The sequence below is a fragment of the Balearica regulorum genome, chromosome 7 (assembly GCF_011004875.1).
Source record: "Balearica regulorum gibbericeps isolate bBalReg1 chromosome 7, bBalReg1.pri, whole genome shotgun sequence".
Classification (NCBI taxonomy): domain Eukaryota; kingdom Metazoa; phylum Chordata; class Aves; order Gruiformes; family Gruidae; genus Balearica; species Balearica regulorum.
The window spans coordinates 40913140-40940031 of record NC_046190.1 but is presented as its reverse complement, the minus strand read 5'-3'; the positions used below and the strand labels follow the sequence as shown (position 1 = coordinate 40940031).

Here is a 26892-nt window from a genome sequence, read left to right as displayed (position 1 = left end):
TTTTGCTTAGTTGGAGGGACATTTTGTTTGTTCAGGGTGACAGTACAGAGGAGACGATAAACTGGAGTGGAGCTTTAGAGCAAGGTAGGTAAGAGCATAGCAGAAGAGGAAGCCAACCATGCCATGGCTAGTCCAACAATCTTCTGTCTAATGCTCTCAACTGAGGGTTAATTAGGTAGGCGATCCCAAAATAAGTGCACTTAAATGTTGAGAAGCTTCTCATTTTGGAAGAGCAGCTCTGTTGGTCTGCATTAGAGGTGTGGCTAGCACAACGATGGAGATCACTGTCCCTTTACTCAGCACTGGGGAGGCTACATCTGGCCCCAAGTTGTACACATCTGGCAAGGCCCTGCAAAGGCTACCCAGGGCCTGTAGCATCTGACCCACCAGGAGATGGGCTTGTTGGGTCTGGCCACAGGGAGGCTGAGGAGGGTCTGAGAGCAGCCTGTGGCTACAGAAAGGGCATTTGCAAAGGTGATGGATAGGACCAAACTGTATTTGGTGAGCAGCGTAACGAGGGGCACCAGCCCTGTGTTGCGCCACAGGAGGTTGAAGCGCGAGGTTGGAGAAGAAACCTTTCTTACCAGCACTGCTGCTGTGCTGTGGACAGCCCTAGAGAGGGTCCCAGGGCAGCCTGCAGGGAGGCAGGGTGATGACAGAATGAGAATTAGCCAGACATCAACTTGATCTGCATTACAGGAGGTGTCTGATATCATGTGGATTTCAGCCTATGCAGTTTGGAAAGGGAGCAGGCAGCAAATCCATACAGGATGGGAGTAGCCCAAGGTGGCAGCACTGCTCATAGGGAACAATTTATTTTGTTACCTTTGGGTGCCTGCTGTAAAGCCATTTCGCAGGCTGTAGTAATTCCTGGAAATCATTCTGTGACACAAACTTGATAGTCTCTGGAAGTGTTCCATCAAATAGTCATTTTAAAACTGTTGAGCTTTAGCTTGCTTGATGCCAAATTCTTCACCACTGAGAATACTGTAAGAAAATAGAAGATGTGAGACTTGGGGAGTACAAGTCGTCTGATTGAGGGTGATGCCTACAGCATGTTTCTCTAGCAAGTAGGCTTTCCAGGAGAGCTCCTCAGTAGAGCTCACTGGATTTTTAGTTTTCTTGCAGATAACCCGTCTCTGTAGGAATGGAGCTGGTTTTGGCCTGAGAAAGCATTTTGGATATACTGGCCTGGGCTTCTGTCCTTTCAGTGTTCAAACGGCTTGCAGCTGAGGTCCTGAAATCAAGTGCAACTCAGTGTTCCTTCATCCTTGTTCCCCTTCCACCTGCAGAATGGAGTCTGTTGTCTTCATAATAAGTTGAATGTCTTTGGCAAAGATTAAAAAATGCAGTGGAGAAGAAATGCGAGTGAGAAGCTGTCAAATGTATAAATGATTGGTAAATCGGTGAAGGTTGGGGACTTTTCTCCCTGATGGGAGCAAGTGTTTGAACTGTGGGCAAGGCATGTTGGTTGAGTATTTCTCTTAAAATAATCCTGTAAAGAATTTACAGTCACAGCTGGTTCGAAGTAGGCTTTACACAATGTGCAGTCAGAATATCATTTGCATAGGAAAATTTAAAATACTTTGTGATGGGGATGAGAAAATGTAATACCTGCCTTGAGCTTTTCATGGGACCTTTTCTTTTATTTCCACTTGCACATCTCCAAGATTTAAAAATCATGACTTCAAAAAAAAAAACCAAAACAAAAAACCCTCAAATTTTGAAAATTGTCTTTTGCTGTTTTGTCTGTGGCTGTGTCCTGTGGAAAATGCTTGCTTGATTATCTTTTACGTAGCAGCAGTGTTATTATTTGGGTGGACCAGTAGCGAAATTTCCACTTCCTGCAGGCAGGATTTCTTTTGTTTCTTTTTTGTTAGTGGCTCCACAGTCTCCTCAAGGCAGTTCAAGTGTGGACTGTTGCCACAAGGCAAAGCCCTCTTCTTTGCCTTTTGTATTGAAATTTGGATAATGGGGGGTGTTGAGGGACAAGAAGCTCAGCACAACCCAGCAATGTGCGCTCACAGCCCAGAAAGCCAGCCGTGTCTTGGGCTGCATCACCAGCAGCGTGACCAGCAGGTCAAGGGAGGGGATCCTGCCCCTCTGCTCCGCTCTGGTGAGACCCCCCTGCAGTGCTGCGTCCAGCTTGGGGGTCCCCAGGACAAGAAGGACATGGAGCTGTTGGAGCGAGTCCAGAGGAGGTCATGGAGATGATCCGAGGGCTGGAGCACCTCTGCTATGGAGACAGGCTGAGAGAGTTGAGCTTGTTCAGCCTGGAGAAGAGAAGGCTGCGGGGAGACCTTAGAGCCCCTTCCAGTCCCTGCAGGGGCTCCAGGAAAGCTGGAGAGGAGCTGGTGACAAGGGCAGGGAGTGACAGGCCAAGGGGAATGGCCTGAAGCTGCAGGAGGGGAGATGGAGATGGGATGGGAGGCAGAAATCCTTCCCTGTGAGGGTGCTGAGGCCCTGGCACAGGTTGCCCAGAGAAGCTGTGGCTGCCCCTGGCTCCCTGGCAGTGTTCAAGGCCAGGTTGGATGGGGCTTTGGGCAACCTGGGCTAGTGGAGGGTGTCCCTGCCCATGGCAGGGGGTGGGACTGGATGGGCTGTGAGGTCCCTTCCCACCCAAACCAGTCTGGGATTCTATGGTTTTTGTAGGCACGTGTTCCCATTCCCTCCCCTATTGCAGCCACTCCTGTACCAAGGTGAGGAGCAGGTCCTGGAAATCAGTCTGGCTAAAACCTGATTATTTTTTTTCTTAGTAGTTTTCAACTGGATCCATCCCAGGGTCAAGCTGATCACATCATGCCATAAATAGTTGTGACACTATGGAAATTGCATCTGGGAAAGTAGAGTTCAGGAGCCTGTTTTCCTTCTGGGGACAGTCCCCATGTAGATTAGCTTAAAGCAATCATGGAATTTCATTTTTAGCGGTGGGAGTGACAGAAGTGGTGCTACTTTGAGCACAGCAGTCTGCCACCAGTGGAGGGGAAGCCTTGAGCCCCTAAGTTCAGTGTTGCTAATGCTGACCGGGGCATTGCTGGCGGCACCTCAGTTAGCTGTTCCATGCAGCATTAACCAGAGGCTGCCCGGGAATCAGTTTTTGGCTCCAGCCACGCTTCTGCTTCAGTTGCAGCTGGATGGTCCCTTTCCTGGTGCGTTGGTTTGCGTTGTGGTGCTTTGGCTCTGGTGGAAGTTCACTAGAAGCTTGATAAGCCACTATTTGGCAGTAGTTTTAGGTCGAAGGGAAACTCGACTTGTTTCATTTGCTTAATTCATTTTGGTGCTTTCTTTCATCAGCATCTTGCATAGCGTGCTCGCATATAAATAGGTCTTTTTGTTGTCTTGTGTTAATTTACCAAGATCTTAGGCTAGAGGACGTGCAGAGCTGTTTCAAGCTGCCTGCGCATTTTGGAGACTTGTTTTGCTTGTCTGTGTGTTGTGGTTCACTTTGTAACTCTATAGTTTGAGAAGAATTCAACTGCCTTCTCTCTTGCCTTACAGGCAGGAGATGTGACCTGTGGTTATGCCACGAGGTCTGAACTCTGTAGCAACCTCCGTTTCTGTAGAGCAACAGAGCTAGTTCAGTCCTAGCGTAAATCTGATGAATCTTTTAAGTCAGTAGTTCTTAACAGTACTTTAAAATGGAAATTTATTGATGCCAACCCCAAAGTCAGGGACATTAGATTTTTGTCAGATGTTATCTTTAATCAATGTGAGTTTATTTTCTATTAAATCAAATGCGTGCCTTTCAGGGTCTGGTATCCAGTATTTGCACGAAAACAGAATTATACACAGAGATTTAAAGCCTGAAAATATTGTTCTTCAGGATGAAGGTGGGAAGGTAAGTCAGGTGGCCTCTGTCAGCGGTGTTCCCACTGTCATTTCTGGAAGTTGTCAGCACCTTTGTCTTTCCTGAGAGAAATAAAAGAGACCAAGTAGTTTTGTGGCATTGAGCTGGGCTGAAACCTGCACTGTGAATTTACTAAGCATTTACATCTTCTTGAAGCCACAAATCCTATTTTGCTTGTTCTTAAATCCTTGTCATTAAAAACAAACAACTTTGCTTCCATTCAAGAACCCTGCCAAGAATTCTGCAACAGATTATCAATGGTACCAGATGGTTGCATATCCCTGGAGGGGGGGGGGGGGGCTTTGAAGACTCTGTGTAATATCAAGCTGGTTCAGAGAGTCAGCCTAATCGATTTCATAGTGAAAATTCTTTTCTCTGTTGTTACTCTTTAAACAAATAACTTTCAGTTCCCAGATAAAAAGCTAGATACTCTGTTCGACCAAGCTGCTTGAAATAAAGTCGAGTCTAAGTTGAGATAGGTGGACAGCACCAGCTTATGTGGTGAAACAGCAAGCCTTAACGACGCATGTTGAAGCTTTGCCATGGACTTTCTCCAGAATTTCCATTCTGACTTTCCTCTTTAGCGTATGCTGTGGATGTCAATGCACAGGTGTTGGGTTGTTTGGTGGTTTTTCTGTTTGTTTTTTTTTTCCCTGAATTTGTTCTTCTGATGAACTATTTAAACTGTCTACAGATTGTTCACAAAATAATAGACCTGGGATATGCAAAGGATCTGGATCAAGGAAGTTTATGTACTTCGTTTGTTGGAACTTTACAATATTTGGTAAGATTTTTTTTTTTAACGTATACGAGTGATGTGGTTTTGCCACATTTTACAGAATGACAGAAGTGTGTGTCAGGAGGAACCTACAGAGGTCCCTTATCCAACCTCCTGCTTGCAGCAGGACTGTCCCCAGCACTAGGTCAGGGCAGCCGTGGTTTGGCCCAGCCAAGCCGTGAAACCTCCAAAAATGGAGGCTCTGCACCTTCCTGGGGACCTGTCCCAAGGGTGTTCCCTCTCCAGGGAAGAAGTGTTTCCTCATGTCCAACCTGAACCTCCCAGATGGCGACTGGGGGCCGTTGCCCCTCATTGTATCACCTTCCAAGATGCATTTGGCCTCATCCATTCCCTCCATTCCTTCCTGTGCCACAGTCAGGGGCTGCTCTCAGCCTACCCCCCGTCCAGCCTCCCCGTGGCCAAACCCAAGAAGCCCAGCTCCCTCCCATCTCCTCGTGGGGTGGGTGCTTCAGGCCCTGACCCACGGACAGCCTAAGTGAAGCCGCATCAGGGTTCCCGTGTAGAAAATAAATGACCTGATATACCACTTTCAAAGTGTATTTTTATGATCTTTTTTAGGCTCCAGAACTCTTTGAGAATAAATCCTACTCAGTTACTGTTGATTACTGGAGCTTTGGAACGATGGTGTTTGAATGCATTGCAGGATTTAGACCTTTCTTACATAACCTACAGCCGTTCACCTGGTAAGACATTTATTCTGCAAGTGGTGATGCCGGGCAGTAGGAACGACAGCTGTTGTGTGTGGTGAGGTGACAGCGTGAACCAGAATGATAAATTTATTGTTAGTTAGGTGCTGAGGCTGGTGGTCTGCTAAGCTGTGCAGGGGCCGCTGATAATTTGATGACAATTTGTCTATTTATACGTACTGTAGTGCGTGCTTTGTATGGTAGCCTCTGGTCATCATAATTCCTTCACAGGTGAAATTTGAATCAAAAAATGTAATTATAAACCAGTCTGGGTATCAGTGTCAGAAAAATGGAAGGGGAAGGAGTGGTATAATCTTTTGTTCACCTAGGCTGTGAGGTTGCTTATTTCTAGCAGTAAATAACACACAGTAAGTCAGAGCATGTTTTGTGTAGTAAATGCGGTTATGTGTTTGTAAGTAACTTTACAGAGGTGGTCACTGAAGGATTTTAACCTGGATATGGAGGTATCTGCTTGCTCTTTGAGGGCTAGAGGAAGGGGCAGAAATATGTATTTTTATATTTCCACTTCTTACCTTGCAATAAGCAAGTATATAAGCTTGGTTTTTAAAAGGGTGGTTCTGCAACAGAAAAAATACAAAACTTTTCTGTTAGCTTTGAAATAATAGGAGAAAAGGTAAATTAGAGTTATGCAAATGTTACCTTAAAAAATTATGTGTTAACAAAAAATAATTTTAACCAATATGCTGCAATAGTTTCCCTTTTAACTGCTAATTCTTGGAATTTTATTATTTTAATAGTTCAATATTTGTTGCATTTTTTTTTTTCCAACATGGAACACTTGATTTCCTAATGTAAGTAGTAGAAAACCAATGAATGAGTGGGATGAGAAACAACTCTTCCCTATCCATAAAAGAGGGAAGAGAACAGTGCAGGCCACAGACACGTAGCTTCATTCCAGTTGGGCCTGGCTGGGAAAGAGCAGGCTGGCAGCCTCCAGGAGCAAGAAGCGTCCAGCTGCCTGTCGACTTGCCCTGGGAAATCCTGCTGCTCTCGGAGCAGCTGGCTCTAGGCAAGGGTTGCACCAGCGCTGAAATGAGCCAAGGTGGGGAAACTGAGGCAGAGTTGCTGGCGATGCTTTTCTCTGGCACCGGATCCAGTAGCGTGCTGTGTTTCTAACGCTTACTGGATGCTTCGCTTGGACCAAAGTAAGGGCAGTGGTTTTGCCAGATGACTCTTGCAAATCTTATTTGTCTGGTTAATGTGTGGAGGTTGATTTTGTTGTGCAGGCTTGCTCTGCGGTCAATGAATTGTTACCTGTTGATCCTCCTTTGATGCTGTCCAGACCTCCTTGCAAGCAGGCACAAAAATGTTTCCAGAGATGATCACAGGGACTCCCTTCTTCCACTTGGAGATGTTATGGGTGGATTGTTTGGAAATGTCGTCTTTGTCCTGAAAGAAGAGTTTGTTTCTAAAGCTACCAGACTGCGGTGCTTTTTGCTGCTGCCATAGTCAGTTGACCCTTTACAAAAGTAACGCTGTCAGTACATCCACAAAGGATTTTATTTTCTAGGCATGAAAAAATCAAGAAGAAGGATCCAAAGCACATCTTTGCTTCTGAAGAGATGAATGGGGAGGTTCGCTTTAGTACCCATTTGCCGCAGCCTCACAGCCTCTGTGGGTAAGTGTGTCCTTGTGGCTACATGTGATAATTTTTGGCTTGTCTTTTAAACTGAGGGCTCCTCCTCCTTTATTCCATGCACTGAGAGGTCCTTCTTCTTTCTGCTAAGGAATGTTTCAAGCTCCTGGCAAGCTACCATTTGCTGTTAAAGAATAGCCTGTAACCACATGACTCTTTTTTGATGCTTTGGGCTCTCCAATGGCAGTTCACCCTGAAGTTTGTGGGATGATGGCAACTCACCTTGCAGTGTGAATTCTTGTGACTGCTTTCCACCCATTATTATAGAGCCACTGAGTAACATCTACCCGATAACTTGATGGTGTTGAATCTCATAAACCATGTTACTCGGGTTAGCTGCTCCACAAAAGCAGAAGCTTCTAGTACTTGTGTTGGGAAAACTGCAGCAAGTCCAGCAGAGGCCACAAAGATGGTCAGAGCCTGTTGAATAGAGCATACAAGGAGAGGCCCATGAAGCAGGGCTTCTTCAGTCTGGCAAAGAGAAGGTAAAGGGAGATCTAGTTTTGTCGTCTGCTATCTTTTAGGGCGTTACAGAGACAATGGATCTAGGCCCTTCTCAGAGGGGCAAAGCAAAAGGACAAAGGGCAACAGCACAAGTTAGAACAAGGCAAATGAAGTTTGGGCGCAGGAAAAAGGTTCCCCGTGCTAGTGACGTGTCCCTGGGACAGGGCCCCAAGCAGTGGGGGATCTCCATTTGTGGGGACTCCCCAGATTTGTTTGGACACAGTCCTGAGCAGCCTGCTGTAGCTGTGACACTGGCCCTGCTCCGGGCTAGGGCTCAGACTGAAGACCTCCAGAAGGACCTTCAACCTGAATGAATTGGTCTGTACCAAGCTAGGAGTCAGACTCTGATCATTTGGCACTTACTTAGCACTCGTGTCTTTAGATGTGCCCAGCGCTGCAGCGCAGCTCATTGGCACTGGCAGATTTCTAGGAAAAGTGCTGAGTTGAGAATGAAATAAAATGGCTTTGTGCCAGTGCTTTGGGCTTTTTGCACTATGTACTGTCTGTAAAGATTTTTTTTTTTTTTTTTTTTTTTTTTTTACAAACTTACGTGCTTCTTATGTGGATAAACATGGAGGAGAACCTTCTGGGCAGCTCTGCAGCACGGGGATGATTATTCTGCAGACATGGCTTTGAAAACTATTTGATTTTATGTGCATCACAGATGGGTTTTGGCACAAAAAACCCTAAAAACCCCAATTCTCCCCTTTATCCGTTTTGACCCCTCACTGACGTGTCAAGATACTTTTGACTCAATGAATAGGAGTCAGAAGAAGCGTAGCGCGAGGTACCGTGGATGGGCGAGTGCTTCTGCTGAGGTCAGTGAAGATGGTTACAGGGGGAATTCTCACTGTGTGTGCTTTTCTCCCCTTGCAGGCTTTCCCCGCTGTTGGGATGAGCGACTGCAGCGAAATTTAGTGGATGTTGCACGCATATGGTCTCTAACCAAAGAGCTGTCACTTTATTGCTGTTGTGAGACCCTAGCTTCCTAAGCGCACTGAGTGTTGTAGAGTATCTGCCTTCTCTTACAGCCCTTCTTCTCTTTTAGTTTGATTGTAGAACCAATGGAAAATTGGTTGCAACTGATGCTGAACTGGGATCCACAACAGAGAGGTGGAGGGTTAGATCCTGAGACCAGTTGTCCAAAGTGTTTCCTAATAATGGATCACATACTGAATTTGAAGGTGAGTGAGGGTTGCTACTGGTTTTGAAGGCCTACTTGAAAGCACCTCGGAGGACAGAAAGTGTGTTCAGTGGAGCAAAGCTATAATTCTGGCGTTGTCCAGCTGTGCGGGATCCTGAGGAATGTTTTTGGTGGTATCAGGAAGTGGATATACAGCCCATACAGGACATATCTGAAGGCAAAATATCATCAGCAATATTAATCTCTAGCTTTAAACTTGGAGTAGAAGAATGAACCTGTATTACTGTCTGTCGTCTCAGAAAGGACTTGCCAAGATCAAATAACAGTTTACTCTTTGCTAGTAACGGTTTTCCTGAACTCCACTACTGATGCTGTGACCTCCAGGTCCATGTACTATACTAGTGCCTGTAGTAGAACAGAGATTACATTCACCTGACTCTTCTTCTTCAAGTAATTGTTGGAGCAGTGGTGGAGTAAGACTAGCTGAGGCAAGCATGTGTAGAAGCCAGAGGATAATTTTGTCTGATCTGGAAGTATTCCAGAGGAATTAAAGCCTGAAACACAAAATGCTGTGCCCATAATTGGGACTTGTCAAAATCTATATATCGTGGTGTGGTTTGGGTCCTACAGTCTCTGCCTGGATATAGTAAAGCTATAGAGAGGACCATGAGAGCGGTGAGAAGACAAGCACTGGCATGTCACAGCTTTTTTCGTATGCAGGGATTAAAGGAGCTGGGACTCCCTTTCTTGGGAGCAGTACTGGCCGGCATCAGAGACAAGGCTCAAGATGGCTTTCACGCTGGCCTGTCACCGTTCTTTTGAAGTAATTAAACTGCAGCATAGTTTGTGCAAGCTGTTAGTTGATTTGATTGTCATTTTCTCTGGCATTAAGTTGAAAGTTACAGGCCCGGGCTTTGAGTTTTATTATGTGGGGCTTTGCTGCTGAACTTGATTATTGCAGTCATTAAAACTCGAATTATGCTCTCAGTCTAACATGTTAATTGCTACATACTTCCTCCCAGGCTTTGATGCCCTTTGTCTTTGATAGCCAGTGACTTGTAATCAACTTGCACTCTTTTTACAGATAGTACACATCCTAAATATGACCTCTGCCAAGATTGTTTCATTTCTTTTGCATCCTGAGGAAAGCCTTCATTCCCTTCAGAATCGCATTGAGTTTGAAACCGGAATAAGTACTGGAAATCAGGAACTGCTGTTGGAGACAGGGATTTGTCTGGACCCTCGGAAACCCGCTTCCCAGTGTGTTATTGATGGCGTAGTAAGAACAATTTTGTTTGTTTAATGCCTTTCACATTCTCAGGGAATTTAAAATCTTAGGGAAGCTAAATTGCCTTAATCTCTTCCCACTGGAGACAGTTTGCTTTGTAAGTGTAGCAACTGGTAAGGTCTAGCATTATTTCCTTTATGATGTAACCAGGACTCTCTGGGTTAGTAGGAGTTATGTTTGGGATTTCTCTTGATTATGTTCTCTTTTCTCACCAGAGAGGCTGGGATAGCTACATGGTCTATCTGTTTGATAAAAGCAAAACTGTCTATGATGGACCCTTTGCTTCTCGGAGTCTGTCTGACTGTGTAAATTACATTGGTAAGTATGCTGGAGGGCAGCTGGGAACTGAAAGCGCTGCTTCTCATGTAATGTGAAAGTAGATTTGCCTTACAAATCTCTGTGTGTTATCTTGAAGGGCACTCTAATTCAAAGAGGACCACTTAAAAACCTGGATCAGCCTAACAAAGTTACATCTACAGTGCTGTATCTCCACATTTTGTAGATCTAACAGTTCAGAGAATTCATTGCCCACCCTTTGGGAACTCTCCTGTAGAGCAACTTGAGAATTCATTTAAGGTTTTTGCCCTTGTATTAAACTCTGTGCACTGAACAGCACCTACCACACCTAACGCTAAGCATTGCCCCCCTTGAACAGAACCACAATGTGAATGAAGGCTTGGAAGGGAATACATGCAACCGAATCTTGTAGACTAGAGAGGGAAACTTTTGCTTGTGTCTGCACACTACATCCTGGAAGGAAGATTCTGATTTGGGGGCTGTGATTTCGTTTGCACAGTCTTCTGCTCTGCCAAAGGGTCTTGTCCCTTCACGCCTATCATGCTGGGAGATGTTTGTAGAACTTGAGCGATAGCCATCATAGACATCTTTTGGTGGTACCAGGGACCCTCTTACCTTAGGGTTTAGCATCTGTAGAAGTTGTGCATGTATCCCTCCTCCTTCTCCTCTCCTCCTCCCTGTGCACAGGTACAATCAGGCTTCAGCTCCTTGTAGTCCTGTCTCCTGAGATTGGGTGCTTTTGGATCTTCATGAGCAGTTGCCCTTCTAGAGCTCTCCTAGATTTATGCTTCTGAACCCTATATCAGCATACTTTTTGCATTGGATTACCTTTTTGCCCTGTACTGCCCCAACTGTGATAGCTGCATTTCAGCTGTAGTCCATCCATCTCTTGTGTCTCGCCTAAGTGAAGGAACAGGTCCCTCGTTCTATGCTTCTGATCAGTTGAGCCCTGTATGAGGAAATCCACCTTGCTCTGATCACAGAGCCAAGCCATGTTTGGCCATGTTCCACCAGTTGCAGAACTGCTGTCGTTCCCCTGTGGAGGTTATGAGTTAGGGCTGGTCTTCAGAGACACTTGGCAGAGGTTCAAAACCTGCACTCTTGTCCCGTCTTCCTGACAGTTTTCAGCTCTAGTGATAATGTGTTCATAACTCCATAGCACTGATCCTACTTCTGGTCTCACCATGTGTCTGAGAAAGTCCAGGCCGCTCCTTCCTCCTGAGTTTGTAGGAGCAGAGCCTGGCTATTGTTGCACAGATACTGGTGGGATCTGTTCCAGCTGGTCCTTAGTTCTGCTGCTGCCACCTGGCCCCAGCATCGTCAGTATACTTGTAGACCATGCGTGAAAGCTGCTTCTCTGCTTACAGCTTTGCTTATGTGTCTCCTGAAATGACAGCAGTCATCTGCAGGACCTAATATACCTCTATGAAGGTGTATATGTATACCAGATATACCTGTGTGACGAGCTTGTATACCTCTGTGAAAGAAAAAATAGTGTCAAAGGACAGGAGACGTCTACTGGGATACTGCACATAAACGAAACGCCCTGTGACATATAGTTACTGTTAAATAGCTTTATTTGGCTTGGTGTGGCTCTGCAGAAGTTGTGCTGGTTTTCTCTGTCTCCTTTTACTGTCACTCAGGTTTATTCTGATTTTTTTTTTCCCCAGTGTTCTGGGCTGTTTTTTCTGGCAAAGCTCATTGTGTGGCATCATTGTGCTGAATCTCTTGGAGCTAAGGCTTTTTACAACAATTTTATTGATATCCCAGCGTACTGACAGTCTTTAACGGGAAAAGACGCAGAGCTTATGTGTGTTCCCCTGTAAACATCTACATCAGGAATCTGGGAGGAAGTGTACAAAAGATTTGAAAACAATTTTAGATGAAACACATATCAGGACAGTGACCAATATCATTTGCTTAAACGGAGCAATTAAATTTGCTTTGCTAGCTTGAGCAAGTGCTTTAGATAGTTTTTGAATAAAACCACCCATGGGTCCTGCCTTGCGCAATGTTTCACGCAGCATGCCCCACGTCTGCTAGGGCCAGTAGGCCAAAGCGCTCAAAGAAATCAGTGCTCTTGTAGCTGTGAGATCAAACATGAGGTGTTGCCTGGCTGGTAGCAGACTGCCAAATACCTGGGGAGCTGTAACATGGAAAGCTTATACCAGCTTAGACAGCATCGCATAAAAATTGGGCAGATCTTACGTGGCTTGATCCCTTAGCTTAGGCACCTGAAGTGGGAATTAGGAATGTTGTAAGCAGTGAAGTTCTTTTCTAGAGTTGCCCTTTCGTTTGTGTACAATTGCGTTTTTCTTGCATTCAGTACAGGATAGCAAAATCCAACTGCCAATTCCTCAGCTGCGCAAGGTTTGGGCAGAAGCAGTTCACTACGTGATTGGGCTAAAAGAAGATTATAGCAGGCTTTTCCAGGGCCAGAGAGCTGCCATGTAAGTTGTTACTTCTCATTCAGAAAATTCAGTATTAGGCAAATACAGAGACGCATGGAAATGTACGTCTTGGGGAGTTTTGTTTGGCTACTCAAATGTTACAGCCCTCTGCTGTATTATACATTATAAAAGATATTTGTGCCAGGAGCTTATTCCACTCCAGGAATTTTACTGCATAGTGCCTGACATTGATAATAGCTGAAAAAACTTGAACCTTGAATATAGTCACCGACCTGCAGACTGGCTGAGGGTGGCAGGGACCTCTGGAGGTCATCCAGTCTTATCCCCCTGCTCAAGCAGGGTCACCTAGAGTTGGTTGCCCAGGACCATGTCCAGATGGCTTTTAAATATCTCCAAGGATGGAGACTCCAGGACCTCTCTGGGTGACCTGCGCCCCTGCTCAGTCACCCTCACAGTAAAAAAGTGTTTCCTGATGTTCAGAGGGACCCTCCTGTGTTCCAGTTTGTGCCCGCAGCCTCTGGTCCTGTCACTGGGCACCAGTGAGAAAAGCCTGGCTCTGTCCTCTCTGCACCCTCCCTTTGGGTGTTTGTGTGTTTTGATCCCCACTCAGCCTTCTCTTCTCCAGGCTGAACAGTCCCAGCTCTCTCAGCCTTTCCTCACAGGAGAGATGCTCCAGTCCCTCAATAATCTTCGTAGCCCTTCAGTGGCCTCTCTCCAGTATGTCCATGGCTACGGTGTACTGGGGAGCCCAGAACTGAGTCAGGTGTGCCCCCGCCCACACTGAATAAAGGGGGAGGATTACCTCCCTTGACCTGCTGGCAACATTCCTCCTAATGCAGCCCAGGATAGCTGTTCCACAAGTGGCAGAATGAGTGCAATTGGTTGTTATATTTGTAGGGTTTTGTCCTGTGACCGAATCACAGAATGGGCAGTGTTACATATCTCAAGTGATAACAAAGGTGCCAGCATTCACGAGGGGCTACGTGCACTACAGGATGCTGGAAATCCTAAGAAATACTCTACGCTGCAAGGACTGTTTAACTGAGCTTGACAAAAAAGCTGGGAAAGGAGGAAGGACTTTCTCTTTTGCTTGCTGAGGACCTGCAGCTTCTGAAGATGTGTGGGATGGAGTCTGACCCCACTGAGACTCCCTGTTCCAAGGATCTTGCAAAAATTTTTTGCTAGCTATGTCTTTCCTTCAGGTAACGTGACGGCACTGGCCACGTAAGTCCAGATACACTTTTCAACTAACATGTGCTGTTCTTGTTTCGTTTGTTAGGCTCAGTCTTCTTCGGTATAATGCCAACCTAATCAAAATGAAAAACAATATGGTGTCAGCATCTCAGCAACTGAAAGCAAAACTGGAATTCTTTCATCAAAGCATTCGCCTCGACCTCGAGAGATACAGTGACCAGATGGCTTATGGCATATGTATGTATTGTGTAATACTTGCCTGGGTGTCTTGTCTGATCCTATAAAGGATCAGATTGACTATGAAGGACTGTGAGTAAGAGCTAGCTTAAAAGAAAATGAATGCAGGAGCTGCCATTGTGTTCTTCAGCATCTTTATGGGTATGTTTTAGCTGGGACAGGTGCAGGAGAAGAGTTAGAAGCAAAGGCAGGAGGATAAAAAATAAAATGTTTTTGAAGACCTTCAGTGACAGTGAAACAGGTGGTCAGCTGTTCCCCACTGAGAACACTAAGCTAAGAAAATCAGAGTATTAATAGTACTGGTGATGTAAATGTTTGCTATTTATTCATTCAGAGTCTGATTCATTTGGAGTTGTCACTGAGCGTAGAGCAGAGGGCAGAGCTGCTGCACTTGTACAGTGGAAGGGCCACTAACCATCCATGGCAGAACAAACGGGCACGGTGACTGTAGAAGCACTGCTTGGAACAGGATGAAAGGAGTCATCTTGCCATGCTTGATATCAGGAGGTAGCATGAGTCAGGGTGGGAGATGAAGTGAAAAAGCACCAGCTACATTTTAATGTCACAGAAACGTCTGGATCTTACAAACGCTATTCAGGGGAGATTAGGAGATTAGTAAGACTAATGCATAGTTTGGATATATACTAAAAACTGAAACTTGAGTCAAAAATTATGACTGGGCTGAAGGATGACGATGGAAAATGGATAGACTCGACTTGGTGAGCTCCTTTTGGACAGTCTGTTTAATCAAAAGTGGCAGTTGTTGAGCTTAATGGTGGAGTTCAAAACTCAAACTCATTTTAGGCCGGTGACAGCAAACAGTGAAATCCTACCAAAGGGTTTGTATGTGAGTTAAGATTGAGCGTGGAGTTGTTAAGTTGCAACTTTGCTGTCTCTCTGTGATCTCTGGGCCACGACTTCTGCTTGGAGATCCAGCGTCATGCTCTTTGTGTTCAAATTCAACTGATGTATGTAAAGTTCAGGTCATGCTTTATTTTTGTGTCTATACCTACTCTTTTCTCTTAAGCTTCAGAAAAGATGCTCAAAGCCTGGAAGGAGATGGAAGAGAAGGCCTCTCAGTGTGCACAGGTAGGGGGTATTACAACATCTCTGTGAAGGAGATCGTGACAGGAACTTACTGTCGTATGTGCTACTGTTCTGTCCCCTCAGTGTGTTTCATATCCTGCCTGCTATGGGAATGAGAATATCATTGCAGGTGCATGAAAAAAGAAGCAGTCCCCAATTACCAGGTTGTTTGAATCTAGTGATTTGAGCAAAACCAACACATATGTCACTGGACTCAGTTGTCTATATAGGAAAGTAGACTATAGAGACAACGTTATTTACTGTCCAAAATAAATGGTGTTGCTACAGACGAGGGTCTTCCTGGTTGGATTTATTGCACACGAAAATTTCCATTGCTAAAGCTGAAAATAATACCAATCACTTACTATGCAGTGATTTCAAAATTGCAGTACTTCATTTAGGAGTACAGGCATTAATTTGCATATTTACCTGCAGAATACCAGAAATTTGTTTTTAATAAGAGTCATCCTTAAGAAATTTAGAGCGGAACTAGAGCCAGTTCTTACTCTGAGTAGTCCTAATAGTTAACAGATGTTTTCACTTGTGGTTTATGGATAGTTGAGCTGATACAATGGCTTTCTGCTTCTTGGAGAGTTAGTTCTGTGAGAAAGGCTAGTTGAAATTTATTGACTACTTAAAATTCTGATCTCTGTCTTCTGTGAATACGCGTTTTAATTTTACCTCCACTGAAAACGATGAGGAAACAGAGGCCTTTTTGACAGAGAATAATTCTGTGCACAGGTCTGTCTAGACCTTTACAGGGAAGGAATAAGCTTTTAGCTGTGAAAACTAGGGATAGTGCTAGGATGATTGTAGTTTATTGTCAAAAACTTTCTTCTTTTTCTACTGGATGTACTAAATAAAGTTTGGGAGAGGGGAGGCATTCAGAAGGAATGCAAGGAAAAATCAGCACAATTGTAATGTATTTGTCAGAGTAGAGGTCTTTAAAATATCTCAAAAAGTACTCTCTTTTTTTGTGTTCCGTGATAGTAGCCAGTTGCAGGAGTGCCAAGAACATCCCATGTTCTGCTGACCAGGACTGTTATGTGGTTTGCTGGGCTGATGTCTTGCATTTCTGCTCTCCCCTGCAGGGATTTTTTTGTATTGGTTCTCATAGTCCTACAGAGCATGGTGATTAATACATAAAAATCCCAGATACCATTAGAAACAGAAACAAGAAATTACTTTGCATTCCCCCCCCCCCCACCCCGCCCCCCCCCCCCCCCCCGCCAAAGGAAAATGGCTGGGCAGTTCAGGTTCTGGGATCCATTACCTGTCTTCATCTAAGTCAAAAGGTTCTTGGAGCCTTGATTCTGCTTGCTCATATGATGGAGATAGGGGAATTTGGATTCCCACCTGAATTCACCTCTTTTTAGCTCTTTAAATTTTGGGATCTTGTTGATCCCTGTTAGGAAGCAAGAAAGATAAAAGGGAGGCTCCTTCTAGCAGAATAACTCAAAGCTGTCACTGGCTGTTTCCAGAAAACCAGGAACTTCAACAAATATTTACTTTGCAAACCATCAGAATTATGTTCTGTCTCCAAGCTGTGCAGTCCACAGGTATAGTCACACCGTGTCCATTTATCAGGAGTGGAAAATGTTTTACCCTTTAATACAGTGTTATCTCAGTCTGTCTAGCGGACAGTTTAACTTCTGTGAATTCAAGGGACAGTTACGTTGTGTGGTGAGTCACGGTGCTCCAGATAAAGACGTTTCTTTTGATAACAGGGTTTACTTCACATTTTTCTCACAATCTAATTCTCCTTTGATTATGTGGCTTCTTGCTGCTGCTCCTGCTTTTATTCTTTACCTGCAAGACCCACAGGCATCCCTTTCGGGTCAAGGGGTCACATCCCATTTATATAGCCTCATACCCAGTACTTCTGCAGCTTCAGCAATGGGTATGTTCTGGAAGATTTTCCGTTTTAAGGTCCTACAGCCCCAGGTCAGAAAGGCAAAGCTGAAATATCTCCAAATACTGTCTCAGGAAGGCAGATCAGTGCCCACAGTCCATAGCGCTAAGAGCTACCAGTGTTTTCTTAACTGTGGCAGGGATCTCCAGTGCATGTCTGGCACCACAAACCTATTCCTCATGCTCAGGAATTTTGTTGTTGACTGTCTCGCCTAACTTACTGTGAGGGCTTGGCATAGGATTGATATCTTTTATATTGCTTTGAGGAAGATGTGAAATACCGGAGAAACGTCAGACCAAAATGCATATGGGAGGGTAAAATGTGAGAGCACCCTCTGTCCATACTGTAAGAGTAAGAGAAAAAAATCTTTGCTGCTGGAATGTATTGTAGAGCCAGACAGTGTGTGTGCATCTCAGAGGTAGGATTTGTGAAGAAGCTGATTTTTCTCACCCAGTGTGGTTGTCAGAGACTTGGATCTAGGTGATACCATGTACTGAGAAGATAATAAAAGTAAACTCGATTATGGAGGCAGCAGTCATGTCAAAGAGGTTTTTTTTTCTCCTAAACTCGGCATGGAGTCAGCCCATTATCCAAACAGGTATTCTGGGGATCTTTATCTACTTTCTTGCTTTCCTCCTTCCGTTTGATTTGTACCTACATTTCCCCATTAGGCTGAAGATATTGGATATCTAGATGAGCAGATCATGGCTCTGCACACAGAAATTGTAGAGCTTCAGAAGAGTCCATACGCAAGGCGTCAAGGAGAGGTCATGGAGAGCTTGTAAGTCCTTGGCGTATTATTTTTGTTGCACATAAATGGATTTTGTGTATTTCAGTATCCGGGTGTTGGGTTTTTTTTTTTAAAATATCTGGTGGTGGTTCCATCAGCGCTTCTGAAATGCAGTCATCGTTTTTTGTAAACTGCGAGTACAGAGCAGTTTGCAATCAGTTTAAGATCATTTTGCTGGTGAAAGGGAAGACCCTGCCACTTGTGGCTGTACGTTCCTCATTCCTCTTGAAGTTCTAATGATCACTTGGCAGCATTATAAGGCAGAACAGGACAACTCTCTATCCGAAAGCTAGCTGTGCAAGAAACATTAACATCCAGTCACAGGAGTAAAGTCATCTAACTTACCCGGCAGCCGCACAATGACCAGACCTGGGGAAACATGGAAAACACAGCTAGGGAGGACAAGGACACTCCTGGGTCACTGACTATGAAACTGCACCTTAGAAGAGGATGGGCCTAAGATATATCTTGTTCTCAACTGAAAAACGCAGAGGATTTCTTTTTGCGTTGGAGAAGAGTGAATTTTATAGTGTTGAGTGAGAAAATTACAAGATCATTGTAAAATCATGTTAAATATCTTCAATGTGTTTTCAAAGCAAGGATAATTAACAACTGGCAAATACATGAACATTTGGAAACTTGAATGTTTATTTTTTTAAAAGTGTTAAAATATGAAAGAGCTAAGTGATATTACTGATCTTGAGGAGACGTAGGAAGCAATTATTGTCATTTGAGCTGTAGGTGAGGCCACAAGTGACAATTATAAAAGAGTGGGATCAAACAGCCACCAAGATTAAATAGCCAGTAAATCTGTTGTTAATAAGACCTCTTCTGAATGAGTCTGAGTATTCTGGAAGGAAACATGCCTGTTCCTGCATGTTCTCCCCTCCCTCTTTGCAGAGCCAGATCAGCTAAGTCGCTTCTCATCCATGTGTAGTTGCAGGAGCAGCAGAACTGGTGCACGAGAGAGGAAGTGAGAAACCACCTCTTGCAGCAGTAGCCCACACTTAGGGCAGCATAAACTAATCACGAACCTGCCTCCTAAGACATTGTCTCTAAGCACTTTCACCACTACTTTCAAACCCAAGGCTGCATCAGCTATTTGCAAGGTGCTTAAAGTGTGCCCTAAGCTGTTGATTAGTCTAAAGCTACTCCTTTTAATGAGTGGAGAACAGATTGAGTCTCCTGCTCTTTAGTTTTTGGGGCTGTAGCAAAGAATACCGCAGAGCACTAGCTTAAGGTTTTTGATATACGCAGCCACGAGACACGCGTGGATCCTGGGTGATGTCTCAAATTTACTTGATGCTGCTGAATGCTGATGTGTTGTTTTTCCCAGTGCAGCAGGAGGAAAGAGCACCTCTTCCTCTATCCTTGGCTGATGCAGGAGTTTCAAGATGGATAGCTATCCAGCACGCTAGAAATGCCGACTTGCAGAAGCAGCTTGCATGATCTTTTGAAACAGTATTGGGATGATCTAAGGGCAGCTGAGGGGAAGAGGAGGCCTGGTGAGGGCCCAAAAGTGGAGTTAGAACTGGCTAAACTGCTACTTGTTTCTGACAGACTTTTGATTTGGAACAGTCAAGAGTTGTTCAAGGCTGGAAGCTTCGGTGTTTGGCTGCTTTTGAAATATTTGAAAGAAGTAACATTTATTTAATGGGAAGAAGAGAAATACTGTCCTCTTGTTTGTGATGCTGCTGTCTCTTTCCATTTGCAGAGTATCACTAAAATTCAGGCAAAAAAATACAGAACAGAAACAAGAATTTCTGAGGCAGTTGTGCGGAAGTACCTATAGTTACAAAGATGAAGTTTCGTAATTAAGGATACCACGGAAAGAAAACACAGCTGAGCCATGTGAAAATTTGAAACTGAAAATAACCTTCCTGACAAGAAAATGCATAATCAGAGGAAAAGAGACACAGCTTTTAGGGTAGAGTTGGTTTCCATCACAGAAAGACCATCCCTGTGTTCCAAACGTCATATTTGTATCTAGCTGTAGAAGGCGGAGGCAGCTCCAATGTATGAGGTTCAGCAAGGCACAACTTAATTGCAATGCTTTTTTTCTTGAGTGACCTGCTTGTTGATATGTGTATGAATCTTTTTTTCTTCTTTTTAAAGGGAACAGAGAGCCATAGACCTGTACAAGCAATTAAAAACAAGACCTCCAGGTATGGAAGGAGATGGTTCAAAGACTGTTTCACACTCATACCCCCTGACTAATTTTTCTGAACTCAGACTCAGAAAATAGCGTTTAGGAGAAGGCAAATGATTGTTTTAGTTAAACAGACTCAAGGGTATACCTTAAGGCAATTTCTTCTATTTGCTGAGCCTAGAGCTCACCCAAATTCTGTAGTCCTGTTCCTCAGCCATGGGTTTGTCTTTTGGTTTTCCGTCTTGGAGCATCTGCCCTGAACACGTGTTTGCCTTCTGGCATTCTCTACCTTTTTTTCCTGCCTCCAGTACTACTGTTTTACTCCCGCCAGACATGGGAAGATGTGCTGTTCCTCTGTCATCACTCCGACCCAAGGGCAGTCTCTTTTCTCCCTCTCCTCGTGTCTCTTAATTATACTGGATGGAGCCTCATGTTTGGGGATTGTTATGTTCTGAACATAGTAACTGGCAAGTAGAAAGATTTAGTTGTGCGTTTGGCAACTACCTGTGGTCTTTACTGAAGCCGGTATCTAGACAGCAAGAGTAGCTGGAATTGTATACGTTACTGTGGAGAGAAGAGACATTAAGGAAAAGCTGTGCCCAATGACAGATTGTGATGAGGTTTAAAGATGTTTCATTCTGTTTCAGTTTGTTTGGCTGCACTAAGTCAAATCTTTCCTTGACTCTGAGCGTTGTGTCCAGAGTAGCTCCTTGCTGAAGAGTGTTTTACTAATGTGATTGATGGCCCTTCCAGATAATGCCTACAGTGACAGCACGGACATGGTGAAGATCATTGTGCAGACAGTACAGAGCCAAGACCGAGTTCTCAAGGAGCTCTTTGGCCATCTCAGGTACTTTATGCAGGAAAAAAAAAAACCCAAACAAATGCAACTTGCAGCATTTGTAGCTTTGTAGCAAGAAAGGAGAGGGAAAACCATGGAGGTCGGAGCCCAAAAGCTCCGTCCACAGGTATACGTTTCTCATAGCAATATTAATTCTGCTCCTTTGTGTCCCTGTTCAATTTCCACTTACTTTTCTGAAACATAGCTAATGTGTATAGCTAATAGGGAAGGGGAGGAGACTGCAGTGGCTTGTAGTGTTAGCATCCAAGAGCTCACTTTAAAATGAGACAAATTCTGCCAGTGTTTGGGTTGGGATTAAGGGGGGAATAAAAAAAAAAAGAAATAGTGTACCAGTTGAGAAGATACCACAGTGATTGGTTCATTAATTCGTTAAATCTTCAAGTAGCTCAGAAGAAATGTCGTTATGCAGATCTCAGTAGTCAGCAAAGCATGACTTAGTTTTATTTTCATGTGTGGCTTATGCTTAGTAGATCCCATAAAAAAACTCTTAGCTATGGTATGGTCAGCTCACAGAGACCAACACAGACCAGAGAAGATTAATAAAATGCCATGGTTGAGTTGCTGTGCTGTCCGTTGTCATCAGGATCAATTTCTGCATTTCAAATAAGAAGAGCTTCTATTGTGGGTATTAATAGTAGTATTGTCTGCCTGCCTCCTTGAGTCTTAACTGGACTTGGAAAAGTCCAGGGGTCCCTCCAGTCTTGCAGGTTTTGTACCTGCAGGTGTCACAGTGCTGTGCTGCGAGGAAGGGGCATTCTCACAGAATTTTTCTTGAATCACAAGGTGAGGCTTTTGGTTTTGCTAGAACATTATTGCCACACAGGCTGGAAAGTAACTTTGTTTTTTATTATAGCAAGCTCTTGGGCTGTAAGCAGAAGATCATTGACTTGCTTCCAAAGATTGAAGTGGCTCTAAATAACATCAAGGAAGCGGACAACTCAGTGATGCAGATGCAGGGCAAAAGACAAAGGGAGATATGGCATTTGCTGAAAATTGCTTGTGTAAGTAGTTTTTTGACTATTTGTTTGCTCTTCCTTTCAATGCAGGAGCCAGGGGACATCAAATGAAACTCTGAAGGGACCAGAAAGGGATAACTTCCGCACAACAGTTGATTTGACTGTAGAGAAGGGAAGTTTGAGATGCTAAAAGCTGACACAGGTTTAGAAAGAGGATAGGCAGATTAATGGAAGAGAAGCCCAGTAGAGGAGTCCTTGGTCCCAGTAAGTTACCAAAATGCAAATCGCTGGTAGCTGGAGTTACAATAGACATACCATGCCATGCGCCTTGTTTTTGCGTTCCCTGAATCTCTTGTGTTGTCTGCTGTTGGAGGGTGTACACCAGGGTAGGTGAACTTCAGCCCGAGGTATTAAACCTATCACGATTTCAGTCCTGCAAAAGCAAAATAGGCGCTTTCCTGGTTAGTTTAAGTTGTGTTAAGACTACACTGCTTTTTCTGCATCAGTTATTGTGACTATACAGCTGAAGCGATCTCCTGATTTCCACGTGCCTGCTTTCAGGATCAGCATAGGAAACATCTATGTCTTTCCTCTGTCAGGAGAGTTGCTGCCGTGCATGACTCACAGTTTAGGACACGGCACCGCCTCCTAATTCTTCACTGTATAAGACATGCCATGTACAACGTGCGGAGGCATTCGGTACCAGCTCTTTGCAGAACTGTGGAGGGTTGTATCAGCTGAATTCCGAGGTGCAGGCGTGGCCTAGATTGTGTATGTATATTACAAACAGCGCTTATGTTTAATGGCGAGTCCTGTGTACAAAATAATTAAGCCTTGACTAAATTCTTCCTTTGTCTGTTGCAGCAGATGAATTTCTTTTTTTTTTTTTTTTTTTTTCTTTCTCTCTAGACTCAGAGCTCTTCTCGATCGCTGGTAAGCTCCAGCCTGGAAGGGACAGCCTCAACTGCGGCAGCCACGTGGCTCCCACAGAGCCCCTCAGGGAACGTACCTCACCCTCTGTCATCTATGCCAGCCCCTGAAGATGGGTAAGGGCTGTTGGGAAAGGAGGCCACTGCAGAGAAGTCAGTGTGTAGCCATTTTTTTTTTTTATGCATACGCTCAAATCCTGTCCTTGGCCACTGGAGTCTCCAGTGCTGAGGGGACCTGGGGGGCACATCTTCACCATGTCCCAGGTGGTGGGTTTTGGATGTGCTGGGCACAGAGAGTTTTGGCATACTAGACTGCCTCTGAAGGCAATGTTGTTCAACTCCCAAGTAACTTAGCTCTGGTAGGAACTTTTAGTAACTCTGGCCATAGCGCCACAAAATGCGGCAATGAGATTTTAAACCAAAATGCGGTTTCTTCTCATGCAGAATTTCTGGTTGTGAGTCCCAGATAAATCAGGCCATATTTAATGCTTCTTAGAGCTTCAGTGATTTTAAAAAGTCTTAATTCAAATGGAGGTCTGAAGTCAGAGTCAGTACTAAGCAACCCATCTGGTTCAGTATCTGGGGTTTTTTTTTATCCTTCCAAAAAATATTTCAGTAATTCGTATGTTCCTAATGCTCTAAAAAATCAGGAATTAGGTTGAACTCTTCATTCAGAAACCTCCTCTATCTGGTCCTGAGCAAGTTCCACGTACCACTCTCTGCTAAAGCACTGTGCTAGTTCATTTATTGCATGTCATGTTATTCCGTCTTGGGGTTGGATTTGGTCATTAAGGCGGCTGTCTCTCAGCCAGTCCCTAGCTGAGTAAGAGCTGTCAGGAGCTGAGAGGTTTTTCTCTTCGCTTCATTAGCAATTTTACTTCTAGTCAGCATAACAGAAGGGAAGGCGCCCCTCAGAGACTGCTCAGCCCTCCATCTGCAGCCATCCCAGTTTTGTGGGGGCTGGGGCGGGGGTTGTGAACATCACCATCAAACCATTTGGCCATCTCTTTTTCGGCGGTCCGGGAAATACGTAGGTTCTGAAGATACCCATCTTCTAAGCAGGCTTTCGCTACAAGTCAGTTGATTTTTCTGAAACCCTGAGCAACCTTTTCCACTTCTTCTTTTCTGCCTGCTGCTGCAGGGCAGTTTTTGCCTCAGAGTAATGTGGGGTGATCACCCTTTAATAGGTGCTTTCCTGAGCAAGGTGCCTTGGGATCGCCTCGGAGCTCCTCTTTGAACCATGACCTCACTGTATGAGGCACTGTACAAAGAGTTAAGAGACGTAAACCTTTTTACAGGGAGCAGGCAGGGATTTCATGCCCCTTGTGCTCAGCTCGCTTCCTAGGTTTTGTAAAGGCTGAATTTCAGTGTGGTTTGCACAGTTCCTTTGTAGGGAAGGAGAGCAAATCCACACTTCCAGGGTGGGGATCTGCAGGATGCCACCTCAAGGCATGTTTTTGTGCCCTACAAGGTATCTCCTACAATTGAAAGAACTCCTATAAATCGGGTTTGGGGGTTGTTTGGGGATTCTTTGATTGTTGTTGGGCTTTTTTATTGCCCAGTGCAGAGCCTTTTGACATTAGTGGTACTTTGTGTTTTAAATCTATCATCTTACTCCTTCCCCTGCAGGGAAGATTTTGTCCATGTGATAGAAGAGAATCTGAATTACCTCAAACTCTTTAGCAGCATTTTGCAGGAGGCAAGACAGGAGCAGAACAGCATGATGGTAAGTCTGTTGGTGTATCTCTGACCTGATTTTTAAGAGCCACAGCAGGGTCCTCTGGCGTGTGTGGAGAACTCCTTAAACAGGGTCTTTTGTGACAATGTGAATTGCTGTGTCTGGCATGTGATGTCTGTCGTCCCTCCTGGACACCACTAACGTGCTGGTCGTTAAGGAAGGCAGCACTTGGTGCTAGCGTTAGCTGAGTGGCCTGTTCTGCGGGAGTCCCTGGCTGGTAGAGCTCAGACTCCTAAGGCGGCTCTTTGTGCAAATTGGTATTTGAAATAGCAAGGAATGACAAAAATAGGTAACGATCACCCAGACATTTTGAAGCAATCTGATACCCTGTTCCGGAACTACTAGTTGAGGCCAGTCAGTTACTGCTCAAAAGAGTCGTGTTACCAGAAGAATGAAGAGCACCACAGAACACTGGTCTTCTAAAAGAGGCTCTCAGCTGATGTTAGAGGCTGTATCATAGAAATATAATGAGAAAAGGACAATTAGGCATGTAGGTTGACCTGCTTATAGTGGAGAAGAGTCAATACAGCTTCTGTTAGGGTGAGATTCTCACAGATTTATTGCAGTCCTGTAAAGAAGTCAAAGATCTACTGATATGCTGTAACTTAGATTTTTCAAAAGGTTCTTAAAGGTCTCCTTAGGGATAGCTTCCATTCTCATGGGATGAAAGAAGTTGAAGCTTTACCAATTGTAACTGCTGAAATAACAAGTAACAGAGGGTTGGGGAAACGACAGTGGTTGATGAAATAGAGGTCTTAAAATTCATAAGCATTTTAATGTTCTAATGTTTATGAATAATAGTAAACAGTGAACTGAGAGTTTACTGGAGTTGCTAAGTTATTTGGGATGGTGAAATGAAAACTTACCAGTGGGAGTTGCAGATGACACTTGGAACAGCAAGGGATTAAGCAATATGAATGGAGAAATGAAATTAGCTACTGATTAAGGCAAAGTAATTACTCAGTGGTGAAAACAGCCTTAATTACGCATACCCTGGTCTTCATCCATTGGTTGATGAGTGCTTTGTTCGTTGTCGCTCAGTTCTGACAGGGTTGATAGCGGGTTTTTTGAATCGTAGTTGCATAGTAGTCTTCTCTCCTGAGCTGTCTCCTTGCTGTGGCTTGACCTGAGCGAGAAGCCACATGACTGGCGGCTGACCTGTTAATCGCCATGTCTCTGCCATCTCCCATATCTTATTCCAAGCTGCAGCATCTGTCTCTGGCATGTTTTAGCCCAGAAATATTTATTGTTGTGGGATCACACTCTGCAGATCAGCACCTGGGGTTTTGTGTTTGGTTTCTTTACCCTTTTCCTTGCATCAGGGGACAGAAGTTAGGCATCAGAAAATAGGGTTTGTCCAATTCACTTGGGAAAAGAGAAAGGGGAAAAAGATGAGTAATTATAAGAACCTTTCCTCTCTTCTTGCATCCATTTGACTTGGAACCTTTCCTTTTCATTTGTCATCTTGCACTACCAGTACATCCGATGGTGCACTAGGATAGGTGGTGGGTTTTGTGCAGGCCCAAAATGTAATTTCCAAAGCGAGTACAGACTGTGACGTGCCTCAGCACCGCAATAAGTATGGGGGATTTTATAACGGGCAAACTGGGTTGTGAAGTTGTGAGATGACTTTTCACCTCTGAGATCGACACACTGCTTTGACGAGAGAGAGATACTGGATACTGAGCATCCTTTGGTCACCACATTGGAAACGTACATTTGGTAGCCGTATCCTGCACTTCAGTTGTTTCCTTGCTTCTTCTTTCAGAGTTTTGATTGGAGCTGGCTGAAATAGCCACAGGAGCCGATGTGCTGCTCCCTGCCAAGTGCCTGCATGCAGAGAGGTGGCTTGGCAGCCTTCGATGTGACGTGCCGGAGGGGACCGATCGATCACCTTGCGTTTTGTAACCCTTAGCGGAGTTGGTTACAGAGGTGCAGCAGCAGATACACCGTTGGCAGTAAAAAATGGCGTTTTACAGTCAACTAAACAAGTAACTCGCAGCACCCGCTGCCTTCGCTGGCGTGGGGCGCCCGTGGGCGCAGCCACCCGCAGGTAGCGCTGGTGGCCGTGGCCCCGCGGCACCTTTCCTTTCCTTGGGCTGCCCTCAGGGCCGGGGCCCTGCTGCCCGCCAGCCCTCCCGCCGCTCGTCACAACTGCTCACGTGTGTAATATGGATGTATAGATTATATATATTTTAAATAGAATTAACCGCAATAAATGCTGTGGAAGAGACGCTGGCTGTTCTTGTCGCTGCGGGCCTTCAGGCCTCACGCCGTTGCCGGGCAACGGGGCTACGGCCGCGCGCGCCGTGACGCCATCTTTAGGCGCCGCTCGGCGCCTGCTCCTTACTCTTCCCCTTCCCCCCCCAGCCTGCCCCGCGCGGGGGGGGGGGGGGGCGGTGCGCG

General features: G+C 44.8%; 1 protein-coding gene across 2 annotated transcripts in view; it reads left to right on the top strand.

Annotated features, from left to right (window-relative positions):
• CHUK (component of inhibitor of nuclear factor kappa B kinase complex) overlaps positions 1 to 26719 on the top strand; it is a 32152-nt gene extending 5433 nt beyond the window's left edge. For both annotated transcript variants that reach the window (XM_075759056.1, XM_075759057.1), the window contains exons 5-21: positions 3750 to 3838; positions 4542 to 4631; positions 5205 to 5329; positions 6864 to 6971; positions 8542 to 8677; positions 9722 to 9916; positions 10141 to 10243; positions 12549 to 12672; positions 13913 to 14064; positions 15092 to 15153; positions 17734 to 17843; positions 19968 to 20017; positions 20755 to 20851; positions 21717 to 21864; positions 22729 to 22865; positions 24378 to 24474; positions 26255 to 26719. In XM_075759056.1, coding sequence (XP_075615171.1) covers positions 3750 to 3838; positions 4542 to 4631; positions 5205 to 5329; positions 6864 to 6971; positions 8542 to 8677; positions 9722 to 9916; positions 10141 to 10243; positions 12549 to 12672; positions 13913 to 14064; positions 15092 to 15153; positions 17734 to 17843; positions 19968 to 20017; positions 20755 to 20851; positions 21717 to 21864; positions 22729 to 22865; positions 24378 to 24474; positions 26255 to 26281 — 1850 coding nt within the window. In that variant the 3' untranslated portion in view covers positions 26282 to 26719. The remainder of the gene's footprint in view (positions 1 to 3749; positions 3839 to 4541; positions 4632 to 5204; positions 5330 to 6863; positions 6972 to 8541; positions 8678 to 9721; positions 9917 to 10140; positions 10244 to 12548; positions 12673 to 13912; positions 14065 to 15091; positions 15154 to 17733; positions 17844 to 19967; positions 20018 to 20754; positions 20852 to 21716; positions 21865 to 22728; positions 22866 to 24377; positions 24475 to 26254) is intronic.
• The last annotated feature ends 173 nt before the right edge of the window (positions 26720 to 26892 follow it).